The 14605-nt window shown below is 34.0% G+C and overlaps 1 protein-coding gene across 1 annotated transcript; it reads left to right on the forward strand.

Annotated features, from left to right (window-relative positions):
• The first annotated feature begins 4587 nt into the window (after positions 1–4587).
• On the forward strand, positions 4588–9359 carry LOC140983657 (uncharacterized). Its single transcript, XM_073450795.1, has 8 exons — positions 4588–4918; positions 5010–5101; positions 5676–5747; positions 5843–5949; positions 6089–6144; positions 6835–7009; positions 7902–8195; positions 8395–9359. The coding sequence occupies exons 1-8, from the start codon at positions 4766–4768 to the stop codon at positions 9225–9227; spliced, it is 1782 nt and encodes a 593-aa protein (XP_073306896.1). The 5' UTR covers positions 4588–4765; the 3' UTR covers positions 9228–9359.
• Positions 9360–14605: the final 5246 nt, after the last annotated feature.

A 14605-nucleotide genomic window follows, 5' to 3' on the forward strand; every position in this document is an offset into this window, starting at 1 on the left:
AAGTAAACCATCTATTCCTGCTTTGGAGCAGCAAATCAGTGAAGGTATTTGCCAAATGCCTGGAAAGTCAGATCTGTCATCCCCAAGTTTGGTTTTAAACCGAGAAATGCTAGTTTCACATGATAGAAATAATAGTACTATTAGTGATGTTAGCAGTCTAGCATGTGCTAAACATCTAACTGGGATCTGAACACGAATATGGATGTGTGGGAGTGTTCTGTTGCTGATCAAGCATATGTGCGCAAGGCTGCTGGTATTGATGGATTTACCAAGTCCATTGTTGGGCATGGTGTGAAAGCTTCTTTGAACACAATGTACACTTGCAGTTGGTGTCAATTTGAATAAGGGTATTCATGTTTTGGATGAACATAGCTCTAACTCTTCTAAGACATCTGTACAGCGTAGCCAGCTGTACAAACATGAAGATATCCTTAATCTTAGGCTTTCTATGCCTTGTAGAGAGTTGGATTTGTGTGGTGAGCATTCTTCGTTATCAAATAATATGGGCCCTGAAAGTGTTGATTCGACGGTGAACATGGGACGATGGTCGCAGCTGCCAGATATGAATTTGACTCTTACTAATGTTGGAAAATTAGTAATAGCTAGCTGTAACATGGTTTTATCAAAACTTGCTTCTGTGAAGAAAGAATGTTTTGAAAACCACAGCACTGGGTCTGTTATTCCCCAGAAATCAGTGAAATCTGAACTGGTTCAGGAGGGGAATAAGGAAAGCTTCAAGTCTAAAGGTGTTATGCTATCACAATCTGTTGCAAATAATGGAAAGGTTATGCAGCATCAAGATAGCTCAGCTTCTTCTTCCGCTTTATCAATTCCTTTGACACCTCAGAATCCATGCCCTTCAAATCTTTTAGCTTGTTTAGAGTTACCCATAGTTGAAGGTCTGCTAAATCAGTCTGAACATTGTTTACCATCTGAAGAAGTACTTAGCCACAGGTACATAACGGATGAGCATAGTGACAGCCTGGTTTCTAAATCTGCGAGTCAGAATGACAAACGGTTAAAGTTTTGCAAGACAGAGGAGTCGAGTGTTCTTGATGCCGGCAACTACCGGTTGGCTTCGGTTATTGAGAATTCTAAGGAGTTGTGCGGAAACAATGAGCTAGCTGAAGACAACGAGGAAAAGATGTATGTATCAACTAAAATGCGAGTTGATGAAAGTATCAACTAAAATGTTGGACCAAAAAAGTCATTTTATGGGGTATAGCATTGTGGCCATTGGTATATGCATTGTTGCTGCCATATTCCAATTGTGGTATCTGAGGCGCTACTTCCTGAGAGAAAAAAACAACTTATTTTGAGACAACATAGTTATCAATTAGTCATTTTCCTGCTTGTAGAGTGTACTCTTAATCACTTAACAATTTTGAAGAACATCTTTTTGGTCTATCATGAGATTTACTTGTGCATCTCGAATGGTAAAAAATGTAGTATTTGAAAATAATTTATCGAGAACTTTCATCGAAAGAATTGGTATTTAGTTCAGTAACAGAGTATATTTGAAACAATTTAAACAAGCTTCAGTAAAACTAAATGAATACAACTCAAACAAAATGAATAAATCATGTGCAAAAATCCAACAAGAGTGCTGGGTTCTTCCACTTTTTTTGGCTATTTTTTCGTGCTATTTATGATTCGACATGATCAAACTAATCACATGTTAAAACCAAATTATCTGATGCACTTAGTAAGATATATAGTTATGTAAATTATCATATCATGCGATTTTCCCATTAAATATATAGAAATACATCCATACATTAGTTTTTATTAATATATTATGTCGAAAATGAATACATTGAAAAGAAATACTTGTTTTGGTCCATTAAGTTTTCGAAATTTGATTTTAAATTGACTATTTTTTCCAATTATTGACGTGACATTGGATATGTCATCATTTCAGCATTTTCAGGTGTCACATCAGCATTTTCGGTGTTACGTCAATAATTAGATCAAAATATCCAAATTAGTATACTAAAATCAAAATCGAAAACTTAGTGGATCAAAGCAAAAAAAATAGACAAGTTAATGAAAGGAAAAAAATATTTTCCTTAAATTGAATATTGTAAATAGGGAGGATACCTTACTCGTCTCACGGATAAATATTCTTGAGACTGTCTCACAAGAGACCTACTCAACGTAAAAAGACTTAAATTTCCTTATCCAGCCACAAGAATGGCATATTATCGCGTATGGTGCGAGCAATACGTCGGCGAATGCAAGCAGAAACGGGAATTAAAGACCGAAAAAGTATTCAAACGGAACGATAAAGAAAACCAAGAAAGACCAATATTCATTGTTTTCGAGGAAAAAGTCCACCACTCTGACCTATAGTGAAAAATTTACTCGATCTTCTCCGCAAAGAAAAGGAAAAAAAAGACTTTTCGAAGACAATCAATCTTCATTGTTTTCGAGGAAAGTCCATACAAGAAAATTGGATGTTCATCTACCACTTCGAGTCACTCGACCTCTCGTAAAAACGTTGTCGTTTTTCTCCGCATCTTCACCTTTGTATCCAAGTCGTCCTCCATTTGTATGGGCCCGGGGGAGAGTACAGTTGATGATCAGACATACCAAAACGATCCATGCAAGCCTTCCCAAACTTGCGGCAAAGAAATATCAAAACGAGAAGAAACGAAAAGAATACGGCAGAAAAGGACGAAAGAAGCCCAAAAGATTCATCGACAGAGATGAAAATAGAGGTGAATTACGAAAACATGCAAGCAGCCGGATTCTTTTCGTTTCTTGGTTTCTCCTCGTTGGGATATTTCTCTGCAGCAGGTTTGGGCTTTCGGATTTTTTCTGCCATCTCTCTTTTTGCGCCTTTTCTTTAATCTGATATTTTATTTTTGAAATTTTTAATGGGTTATATAAGAAAATTTTATTGACAGTTGAAAGTAACCGCCGTATTACTCAATAATAATAGAGTGGGTCTTATGTGAGACCGTCTCACGGATCTTAATCTGTGAGACGGGTCAACCCTACCGATATTCACAATAAAAAGTAATACTCTTAGCATAAAAAGTAATACTTTTTCATGGATGACCCAAATAAGAGATCCGTCTCACAAATACGACCCGTGAAACCGTCTCACATAAGTATTTGCCATAATTTAATAATATATTATTATAAAAATGTGAATTTTCATTATTTATTTATTAAATAATATTTGTGCCATATGTGTTAATTACTAGATATATGTATATATTTATGTATATATTTATCTTTTGGTAATCATTTATGATATACAATTAATGTTGTGTGTTTATTCATATATATTCTCCATCTACTATTATTTATTATATTTTATCTTTAATTACAAACACAAGCAAATCAAACTATATTGAGGAAGAGGCAGATTCATGGATTTAGGGATTAGAATTGTATTTTTTTTTAGAAATACAACAAATTTATTTATCACTATTTGAATTATTGTGTTATATATACTTGCGTAAACAATGTGTGTGAAAATGGGATGTTTCTATTTTTTATTAAACACAACATGGAGGCGGGTTTTTAATAATATTAACTTTGTTTTGTGGGATTTGGTGTAATAAGGCCGAATTCACTACAAAAAAGCGGTTAAATTTTTTTTTACCAGCGACGGATATAAGGCGAGAGTTTTTGTAGACCAATAGCGACGGTTTTTAATACCGTCGCCAAAAGCTACGATTGTGCGTAAACCTATAATCGACGATATTAGCGACGGTTTAACTTCAAACGTCGCTAATAGCGACGTTTGTGCACAAGCTGTCGCCGATCAAGATCGGCGACGGTTTAAAAACACCGTCGCTATTGGCGACGGGTTAACTCAAAACCGTCGCTATTTGAAAACCGTCGCTATGATTCTGTTATATGCCGAGGCTCGCGTAGATCTTCTTCAGCGATTTTCGCCTTTCTTCTCTGGTGGTAGCGAAACTATATCAATTTTTTCGCAGTTTCGATTTTTTTACTTTGTACTAACATTTTTTCGTATTAATTTCGTAGATTTGCTCGTCGGTGTGATCTTCCAGCGTTACGTGGATCTGAATATCTTTACGCACGTCAGGTTTTTAAAGCGTTTTATTTACAAAAAAATTCAATATTTAATTTTAATTTTTGCATAGTATTTTATTAATGAATTTTAGCATAGTATTTATTTATGAATTTTAGCATAGTAGATTATTTATATTGTAAATTATGCGTGAGTTTTTTTACTAGATAATTAAGTTAAGTTGATTAAAAACAGTTGCTTCATTAAACTACGGTTTTTTCAAAAACCGGTTTTGTCAAAAATCGTCGCTTAATATAGTGACGGTTTTGTTAAATAAAAAGTTTTTTTATTTTTTATTTACTGAAACGAACAATGAGTTACGTGGTATTTTATATATATNGATGATATAAGAAGGAGGTATTTGTATTTCTTTAATTAAAATATTTGATAGGGTTTGATATTTGTATATATATTATCGAAGATAATCATTTTTAAAATAAGAAAATATTTTCATTTTTTTTAATAACTTTGAATATACTAAAAAAACTTATTATTTTTTTTAAAAAAAAATTTATTAGTAAGTGAAAAACCTGCGGAATACTTTCATTATTTTAGAATATATTGGCTCAATCACCACCCAAACTCTACTCGTCGCCGTCACTGTCCGGCCCCTCCGCTTTCGATACGCTTTTGGGATTTTCTTCTGCCAACTTTATTCTGTTCCACTTCTTTTACTAGTGAGGCCCAGGGAAAGAAAGGGAAGAGTCATAAGCTATGGATGACACACTGTTTGTTTATAACGAAGCCCTAACACACGAATCCGACGCCTTCAAAACTGTGAGTTGGTTAAGCTGGGATGACTGGCGGTTCGTCAGAAGATCCCTTTTCTCCTCTTCTCCAGATTTAGTTGCCTCTGCCCTTCAAAGAGTAAGTACTTTATGCAATAATTAATTTAGCATTTACTTTATGTCTATGCGATTGAATAAACATCGTTTCCTTTTTTTGTGGGTTTTTTTAGATACGGACGTGGCGGAGTAGGAGCTGCATTCCTGTGGCGGTTGAAGTTACAGCTTCGATTATTGAAACTCAGCAGCAAGATCCGTCCTTAAGGTAATCCTTGTTTTTTTACACATTATAAAAGAAGCATCTTTCGAGTTGGATATGATTAATCTGTGATAGTGTGTATGATTTTTTGTCTAGTTTTGTGGAATTCTGAAAACCATAGGCTTCTCGATGCTTCGTGGACCCATTGAAACCGATCTTTTTTTTTTACATTCATTTGTTTGGTGAAACTGTTATGCCTCTCAGTAAGTAAAATCAGCAATATAATATGCTAGTTTCGAAGGCCTTTTGGTTCGTTTGTTTTTATCTAATAAAGATTTTAATGATGAAATTCAACAAAGATGATTTTTTTGAATTGAAATGTTAGTGCCTTGTAGAATTTCAGCTAGAGAATATTTCTTTAATATTTAGAAAAATATGTGTCCATTATTTAAATTATCACTTATTTCAAATGAAGTTACACATGGCACGATAAGTATAACATGCATTCTACTCGATTACCTTAATGCCTGCTTTAAATCCAGTTGATAGGTTGCTGGAGGAATCTTAATCTGATAGTGTACATAGTACATTACTTTCTACTTTTCTCTCTATGGTTTTTATTTCTATGTTTTAATCACAGACATGACTTGAATGAAAGTGCTCAGCAGTCAGAGGAAGCGCTGTCCATGCAATATTGCATGGCAATTATGAGGTAGCTATTCTATTTTCTGTTTTCAACATTTTGCTCTTTAAGTTTGAGAATATGTTTAATGTTATTTTATTTGGTTGTTTCTGTTTTTCGGATAGGCTTGTCAATGGCATAATTGAGAAAACACGGATAAAGAATGAAATTTCAATTGGTGAAGCAGCTAGTGCCATTGGCATCCCACGAATGTTGATCGACATTCGTCATGGTGAGTAACCCCTTAATATATTTTTGGTTGAATTTTAGTTTTGTCTTCTTTTAAATTATCTCAACAGTGATTTCATATGTCACATGTTTGTGTTTGTTCTCTTACCTATGATCTGTTTGTGATATTGGGATACTTGTAGAGGGTTCTCATCGTGATCTCCCTTCTCTCCGACTTCTCCGTTGTGCCTCAGAAAAGGTTAGTTTTGATTCTAACTAATGACTAATAGCTTGTTATCGGATATTATGTAGTTTCTCTTTATTTCTCGATTGTTTTCTGCATAAATTTGTTGTGATTTTGACTTTTCCTTGAAAACATTGGCTATGTTGGGATCTGTTTTTTTGTTTTTTCCGCAAAATAGTTTTAGGAAAATAATTCATGGAAAATTTTTGGACAACTTGATATATTTTCTGTTTCGTTTTCCAAACATATCCCACATTTGTGAGGAAATATTGTATGGGATGATTTTAAATTTTGCTTATAAAAAGGTTAATCTAGCTAGCTTTCTAAATGACTAAGGGGAGTTCTATATGTTGTAAATGTCCCATTCTAACATATATTGCATTGATCATTCTTCATGTCCCTGCTTTTCATGTCTCAAACACACCTGATTCTTTTTCTTCAGAAACCTTGATCTGTTTGCTATGGAGGCCGGTTGACATGTTACCTTGGAATGGTTACAGAAGTAACTTTGGGGAAAGATTTTAATCTTGCCATTTATCTATTCCCTGAAAAACAATTGAACATCTATGTTCTTCTCCGTTGAAGTTTCTGTATCAGCTTATAATGTGATCTTTGAGTTTTATATGGTGTCATTGTATCTTCAAATGGCTATTGCTGTATGTTTTTGAGATATTGATGTTTTTGGATCTGTTATTTAACTTGCAGGCAAAAGATTGGTTAATATCATATTATTGGGAACCTCAAGAAAAGGTCATTCCTAATCAAAACATTCAGAAGGAAAATCTCGAGAAAAAAATTAAGCATCGACTACAGAAAGTTGTTTTCTGTCATAAAGCAAAAATAGCTGTGCGAGCTAGTAATTCAAGTCTCGAGGGAAAATGTGAGTTGAATTTTTTTTATCTTTATTTAGTTGAGTCCTGATGAATTTGCGTCATAATTACTTCATTTATGGCCGGAACATAGTTAGTTAATTGTTTTTACCAGTCTGTGTATGTATAATACATCTTTCTCCCCATGAAAATCAAATTATGCAGCCTCTCAAGATTCACCTAGGTTGCATGGATTTTATGAATTTATAAGAATTTAAATAGTTTATAGTTTTGGTTCGAACTCGATACGAAGTATTATAATTTATAACAGGAAATAAAATTCATTTATTGCTTAACATAGCATAAAGATTTGAAATTGATGGTTTTAAAAAATAAATTTTTCTTCAAAATGATGGATGAATGCCAAATTAATGCAAAGTGACAAATCAGTGGCATGTATTCCATAGCTAATAGTTACCGAGGTGTATTTGGATGAGTGAAATGGGATTTTATGGATACTTTTATTTCATTATTCTCACACCTATTTGTCTTGAACATCATATTAACATGATAGGATAAGTCTATTGCTGTAGAAAAGCATCAGGTATAGCGTAGGTTGATATGTTACCTAATATGTATGGATTTTACTTGAAATTTATATGGCACCCATGTGTATAATGAATAATATAGTGGTTATGCCACATTAAGTTATGGTGTAATGTATAACAAAGTACAAAATAAATTTCTCTTTCTTGCTGCTGGAAAGCAATCATATTCTAAATTTGTTGAACCTGAGCGTAGGATTTTTATTTTGTATTTATGAAAAACTTTTGAATGTATAAAAAACAAGTTTAACTTACCATTTATTGCTTAGTTTATTGGGATTTTGCATTGTGCAGCTTAACATTATCTTATTTTCGCAAGGGCCCTAATCTGTGTGGGGGAAATGCCCCAACATTTCAGGTTATAAGAGCCAACTTAGCAAAATGAAAAACCGGCATTCCAAACTACTGAAGAAAGTTCTGCTATTATATTCTTCATTTTCTCCTCAAGTGGCACATGGTCTGTTGGAGTTCTTGCTTAGTGCATTAGAATTGTCCAATTTAAAGGAGCACTCGGAAGATTCACAAATTGAACAGAGTACTGAAAATAAGCAAACTGCATATGATGACTGGAAATCTATTGTCTTGAAATTATCCAGAAGAGAACCAGAATTTCTTGTAACGCTTGCTGACACCATTCTTGAAAAGATGGAAGGTAACTAAACAATTGTTTTTCACCTTATTCCTGCGTGTCTGTAGGGCATGTAATGTTGGAATATCATCCATGGTTGTTTATGTATCCACTAAGAGTTCTATTATGCACGTAATCTTACTGGATGCCTTTGTACAATTAGTTCGAAGAACCCATCTTGTATTTTCATCCGTGATTTAATGATCTTGTGAATCTTCATCAGGGGAACACCGGCTTCTAGAGAATTCACTCAAAGCTCACGGATTTGAGTTACTTTTGTGTTTGTTTGAGTCGCTTGTTCCACATTTGAAGATCTTAACTACTGGTAGTCTTGAAGAATCTTCAGAAAACCAAGGTTTTCTGGCTGTGAAACGCAAAGCATCTTTAACTGGACTTCTCCATAGATGTCTTTTGATATCCTTTCCTGAAAACAAGCAACTAATGGGATCTGCCTTAATTATCGCACGTCTGATCGGCGACCTCTCTTTACTCCATAAACTTAAGAAACTTTCTTTACTTGGACCATCAGATTTGGAATCTAACTCTAATCCTCCAGGTGAGGTCATCCCTCTTTCTCAACTAGAAGATTCTCTCCTTTGCGCTCAAGAGAAATTTGTGTTGATCAGACAGTCTCGAATCAATGGCAAGGCTATAGAACCAAAAGAATCAAACTCGAGACCAAAGAGCTGTCGGGGTGTGGTCAAATCGTGGAAACCCTGTCCCATTGGCATGCTTCCTTGTACAACAGGTTTTTCGGGCCGTCTTCCGTTCTTTGACTGCACCAATGAAAGCTCGGAAGTAGTAAAATTATCCGAGAACAAAGAGTTTAGGGAACTGAAGCAATGCAACAAGAGAAAAGTTGAGTTCGCCATCCAAGACTTGGATGAGAATTCTATTAAGAAAGTGAAAGAGACTGAGCCAAACTGTGAATCATACAATGGGGGCCATATTAGTCTAGAAAGTGTTAAAGGGTATCTGATGATTGATGGAGTGCGGACGAAAGTTGGAGAGGAGGAGTTTTTTGCTATTGCATCTTCAGTAAGGTTATTAGTTTGATTATTATTGTGTTCGTCTGAAGTTTCTCTTCATACCCTATCAGTTTAGGGAATGTATTGCGATTTATCATCATTTTTCATAGTAAAACTAGCACCAATTGTTTGATGTTATAATGGACTCATTTATTGTAAATTTATTAATGGACTCATTTATTTTGTGTGTGTGTGTGTGTGTGTGTGTGTGTCTATCCTCTATACAAGAGTCTGGGGTCCTTGTGTACTAAGCAATAATACTTGTGAAATGGAACTCAGTTTGCTAGAAATCTCGACTTTCACATTAACAAGTTCAAGTCCTCAGACAATAATTGTAGCACAAGACCAATGTGAACAGGAGAGAGTTTTCTAAACTAGTATCCCTTCAACATACTAGAGAAAATCTGATATTTGGAAATCAGATGCTGTCATTGTGTATAGTGTATACCAAATCATATCAACTACTTGCAAGGCTTGTAAATCATTAACATGAAGATAGGTACGAGATGAATACAATGGCACAAGAGAATGACCACCTTGGTCTAGCTCTAGATGGCTAGTAGAAGTTCTTGTAATCGAAGGACAAAAGATGGCTACTGTGAAGAGCCAGGTGAAGAAGCTTCAAGTGTCTGTTCTGGTATTAGGTCAGAAGAGGCTCCCCCAATTACTCCACTGGTTAGCTCATTATCCATTTATCATAGCTACTTCAATTTATTGTTATCCCCAACTTTAGGATATTCTAGCTATTCGAAACAAAGTCTCACCAATGTAATCCATGGATAAAAGACTTTAGTACTGTCATCAATATTACACAAATATGTGGTATTTGGGCAGCCTTTGTTTGAAAAGCGAGACACAGGAATTTGTGGAACAATGCATCAATAAAATGGAGTGCTTGACAATTGGAGTTGGAAAGCAGAGCAAAGGAGTGAGTGGACGTATCTTATCAGCACCAGATGGCACAAGAACTTCTGGCTCTTGGCTTAGATGTTAATGATTTGTAGAGTGTTTCCATTTTTATGAACTAAAATTTACAAAACTCGATCTTTTAGCTTTTCAATAATTATATACACAAGTACTATTATGTATATGTAGAAGAATATATATTTCTTGGTAGTACTAAAAAATATGAGAACTTTCAAATACAAATTTTAACATTCACAGAATCATTCATTTCTTGCGACAAGGTTATTTGACCATAGCTTCGAAATAATGGGATCAAGCCCGATGGAACTAAGATAGCCTGATATTTCAACAAGGGCCTGTATGGTGTAGATTTGTTACTTTTCATTTTCCTTTATTTTTTTTAAAACATGGGTTTTCCTATTTTTTCTTAGCTCCACCCAATACCAATAATTTTGAAATAGATTAGAATTTAACCAAGATTTGATCCTGCAAATATAAAAATTACTTCTCTAAAAAAACAAAATTACATTTTTTATGACGTAAAACTCGCCGTCACTACTTTTTTTATACGTACTGAAGTGCTAGAAATCACCTCTTCTGTTTACTTGGGTGTTGGGAATCACCTAAAAATCAATATAATCATAAAATTTGTCGTACTTTTTAAAAACATTACTATGTTTTATATCTTAGTATTTTACATTCTTGGATTTAAATGCACTGTCGATAAGTGAGACGAAAATTAGCGTATATGCATCCAAACCTAACAGAATGATGTATTTCGAAAGGGGCTCATAAAAAATATGGAAATAAACGTCACCCTATTTTAGTGAAGCGGATTTCAAATTTTAATGACTATTTTTTTTAAAAAAAGTTTGCTTTTAGAAAAATTCATATGAAATGTCAAACACATTCAGTGGTTCAGTGACATAAACTTCTCGGAAAAATAAAACCGCGCTTTCGCGACAAAGTTCGAGTAAAAAACTCCACCTTCAATGAAAAGAAAAATACATGTGAAATGACGGTGCACCGGTTCTGATGTCCCCTTCTTTTCTCTATTGATTAATTAAATATATTTCATTTATTTTTCAAAGAGATTATCTACTTGATTTCAATCAATTTTATTTTAACTAATTTAATTTTTGGAGTAATCAATTAATATCTACATCGAAATGGACAATTACATTCAAATACATTATTGTTTAATTCTGTGTATTATTGTTACAAGGGAACCGGATGTCGAATATCCCACTAGTATTAACAGTATAGATTTGGAATTTCCAAAATTCTCTCGTTTTTTTAGGTAGGTGGACTCCTCAAAATAAAAAGGCCTTTGGCATTTTTCGTTCCTTTGAACATCTTCCACACTCTTACGCAAATTATAAACTCTTATCAATACAAATATTACGCAAACATTTTTGCTCCTAATCATGAAAATGACTAATTCCTAATGCATCGAATTAAATAATTGGTAAACTCCAAAAGAGAGAGGTCGATTTTATGCAGTCAATGACATGGGCATGGTCCAACCTGTCAAAGTGGATGGCTATTTAAACACCAACTAAATAGTGTACATCTATATAAATTGGTGGGCCTTTCAATTACTCGGAAACCCTTCAATTTTGTCCCTCCCTTTCCTGACTTTTGTGTTCATGCTATCTTATGGAAAGTGCTCATATTCACTAAATAGATGATACGCATGTTTGGATAAATAGTAGTCATTTATTAAATAATGATGTAAGGATGAATGATTATGATTCATCATTCAGCATGTATCATGTGTTGTCATATATATGTTTCTTGCCACGCTTTTCTTGAAATCATACTAGATTTTTTCCTCTCTTGACTCTTAAAGAATGTGATCGCATATAGCGACGGTGAGTTTCATAGTCATTTATATATGTATAATTATATAAAAAATATTTCATTTTCATTATTTTAGAAGGATGGTCATCTATTTGATTATGATCTTGGATATAGACGTGGAAGGAAGACATGCACATGATATGAAATAACATATAAGCAAGATATCTCTCATTCACATTGCGTATGCTATTTTTTCTCTTTGTTAATTTCTTTTAGGGACACCCTATTATCCCACTCACCTATCTAGACAATCTACACACCCTTTTCAAGCCCTTTATTCTTGCCTCACAGCAAGTATCATATCACACACACAATGCCATCAAACTTTCTTTTGGTGCTCTCATTTCTATCTAACTAGTGCTTTGTCGACATCCCTTTTCGCAAAAAAAAAAAAAAAAAAAAAAAAAAAAAAAAAAAAAAAAAAAAACACGCAAAAAAGCGTAAAAATGATCGAGTACTATAGAGATGACAGGATCAAATGCTGCAATGTTCATCCCAAAATGCTGGTTGTAGGAGTATGTGCCCTGTGCTTGAATGAAAGGCTCTTAATTCTAGCTTCAAAACAAGCCCATCTTCACCAAATTAACAGAAAAGGTTCTTCAAGTGTGGCACCCAAACAGCCCTCCAAAGCCTTACCAAAGATTTTTGCTCTCACAAATTTGCTTCATCGTTTGGACATTAAACATCAGAAAACTGAGGTTTTTTGCACTTCATCTACCAGTCAAGAAGGTAAGATTTTCCTTTCATTATTATTATTATTATTTTGCTTCTTAATTTAGAACCAGGGATCAAGCAAAAAGATTAATCAAGAGGAAAAGGAGAAAAGGATTTGAACAAAGATTTGAAAGAGTTCAGTGTTTCATAATCAGATCAGTAATCTCTCGTTTTGATATATCTTTTTAAACTCCTACAGCATATATATACACAATTAATGTCATGGTCAAATTCTCCAGGGTGATGTTTGACAATTACAGGAATGATTTTAAAGTATTTAATCAATAAAAAGTGACAAATAGTTTGCATTAGAAATAATCAATGTAATATAATGTAAACTGACCAACTTTTGTGGTGGAATTTATTAATAACTAAAGAACCTTCACTAGACACTGTAGAGAATATTTGTTCGAGAATTGAACGAGATCCAAGGGACCCTATTGTTCTACTGTTATTAAAATTTATCGGTTTCTATTATTCAGTAACCACGATTCAAATAATATATATATTCTAAAAATAATACAGTGCTAGAAAAACAATTCACAGAATCGACCTCAACTAATCTAAAAGTAAGCTGTGTATGTGTAACAGCTTATTATCATATATATACACACACGATGATCATCAAATACTTGGGATCTTATTAATGATGTAGCGCGTCGATATAGATTTATGGGAAACTCGTTTTGCAAACCTCTTTTTTTCTCATTAAAATTTACCATATTAAGTAGTACACTGTGAGATTTGCATGCCTTAACTTTGGTCGCGTGGCAGACTCCTTCATATCAATCAAGTTTGAAGGAAATGGTGTCGCTTCGTGGGACAATGGCAAAAACTCTAAAGTGCCTTTGAATACACACAAGGCCAAGGATATCAAGAGCGTGGTAGAGCATGTGAAAATACGTACGACGCTGAGGTGGCGAAGACGGATTGGTCATCTCTTTCAAGTCCTCAGATGGAAGAGGTCTAGCAAAGGTAATATGTGCCACGTTGGCACAAAGCTAGAAGGAGCAAAGGTTAAATATGGGTGGATAAGGACTCTCTCAAAGAGGAGTTGGAAAAATAAATAAATAAAGGGATTTGTATAGAACACGACACTTGAGCTTTTCATTCACTGCTCTATTTATACTTCTCTGCGAGAGGTAATTGTTGATTGTAGAATCTATGATATGATTGAAATGGTATAGTCACATTTTCATCTATATCATGATAATTCGAGGGGGCGTGACAAATTGGTTGTATATTTGAATCTTTATTTCAAAAAAAATGACATAACAAAATCTATTTACATTTCTAAAACATGCATGAGAGGCAGGGATTTTATCCCACAAATGTGACAACTAACCGTTAGGATCGATTTCTTCAAGTATTCAATCATTTATCAACTTCTATCATTATGTGTTCTTGTTTAGTACACGAGCGAGCAGTGCAAATCAAATAATTGCCAAGGTCATTTTTAGGCTGTTCTATGGAGGGAATGGGCACAAACAAATATTGTTAGGTGCTCCATTCAAGAGAACATATGTAGTAGTATTAGGGGCCACACGATTTCTGCCATATCTTGTATACTCCTCAAGAAAAGTGTTATTAATTAGTTTTTCAACAAAATTCAGTTAAAATATGATTATAAACATGCTCTTGTCCTCACAAAATTTTTTGGGTTTTTTCCCAAAAATTTTTAAATAATAAAAATTTCCCTTTTTATCCAGAAGTGCAAATGGTGAAGCATGTGCAGAGAACTTGGCTGCCTTTTTTTCAATTAATTATACCATATCGAATAATCTAATATATTTAACGAAGATAGTAGGGCAGTGTGTCCCTTTTGTTAGGTCTAACATATCCATTGGACAATCAATGCTTTAGCGTTAAGAAAAAAGCTTTTGAGCAAATTCATTAAAATGACAACTCAAGTCAACTTAATCT

The sequence above is a fragment of the Primulina huaijiensis genome, chromosome 8, assembly GCF_012295235.1.
Source record: "Primulina huaijiensis isolate GDHJ02 chromosome 8, ASM1229523v2, whole genome shotgun sequence".
Taxonomy (NCBI): domain Eukaryota; kingdom Viridiplantae; phylum Streptophyta; class Magnoliopsida; order Lamiales; family Gesneriaceae; genus Primulina; species Primulina huaijiensis.

Coding starts and splice junctions, on each gene's coding strand:
- LOC140983657 (XM_073450795.1), top strand. CDS start 4,766: ATGGATGACACACTGTTTGTTTATAACGAAGCCCTAACACACGAATCC. Junction 5,102..5,675: donor CAGCAAGATCCGTCCTTAAG/GTAATCCTTGTT, acceptor TTTTAATCACAG/ACATGACTTGAATGAAAGTG. Junction 7,010..7,901: donor TTCAAGTCTCGAGGGAAAAT/GTGAGTTGAATT, acceptor CCAACATTTCAG/GTTATAAGAGCCAACTTAGC.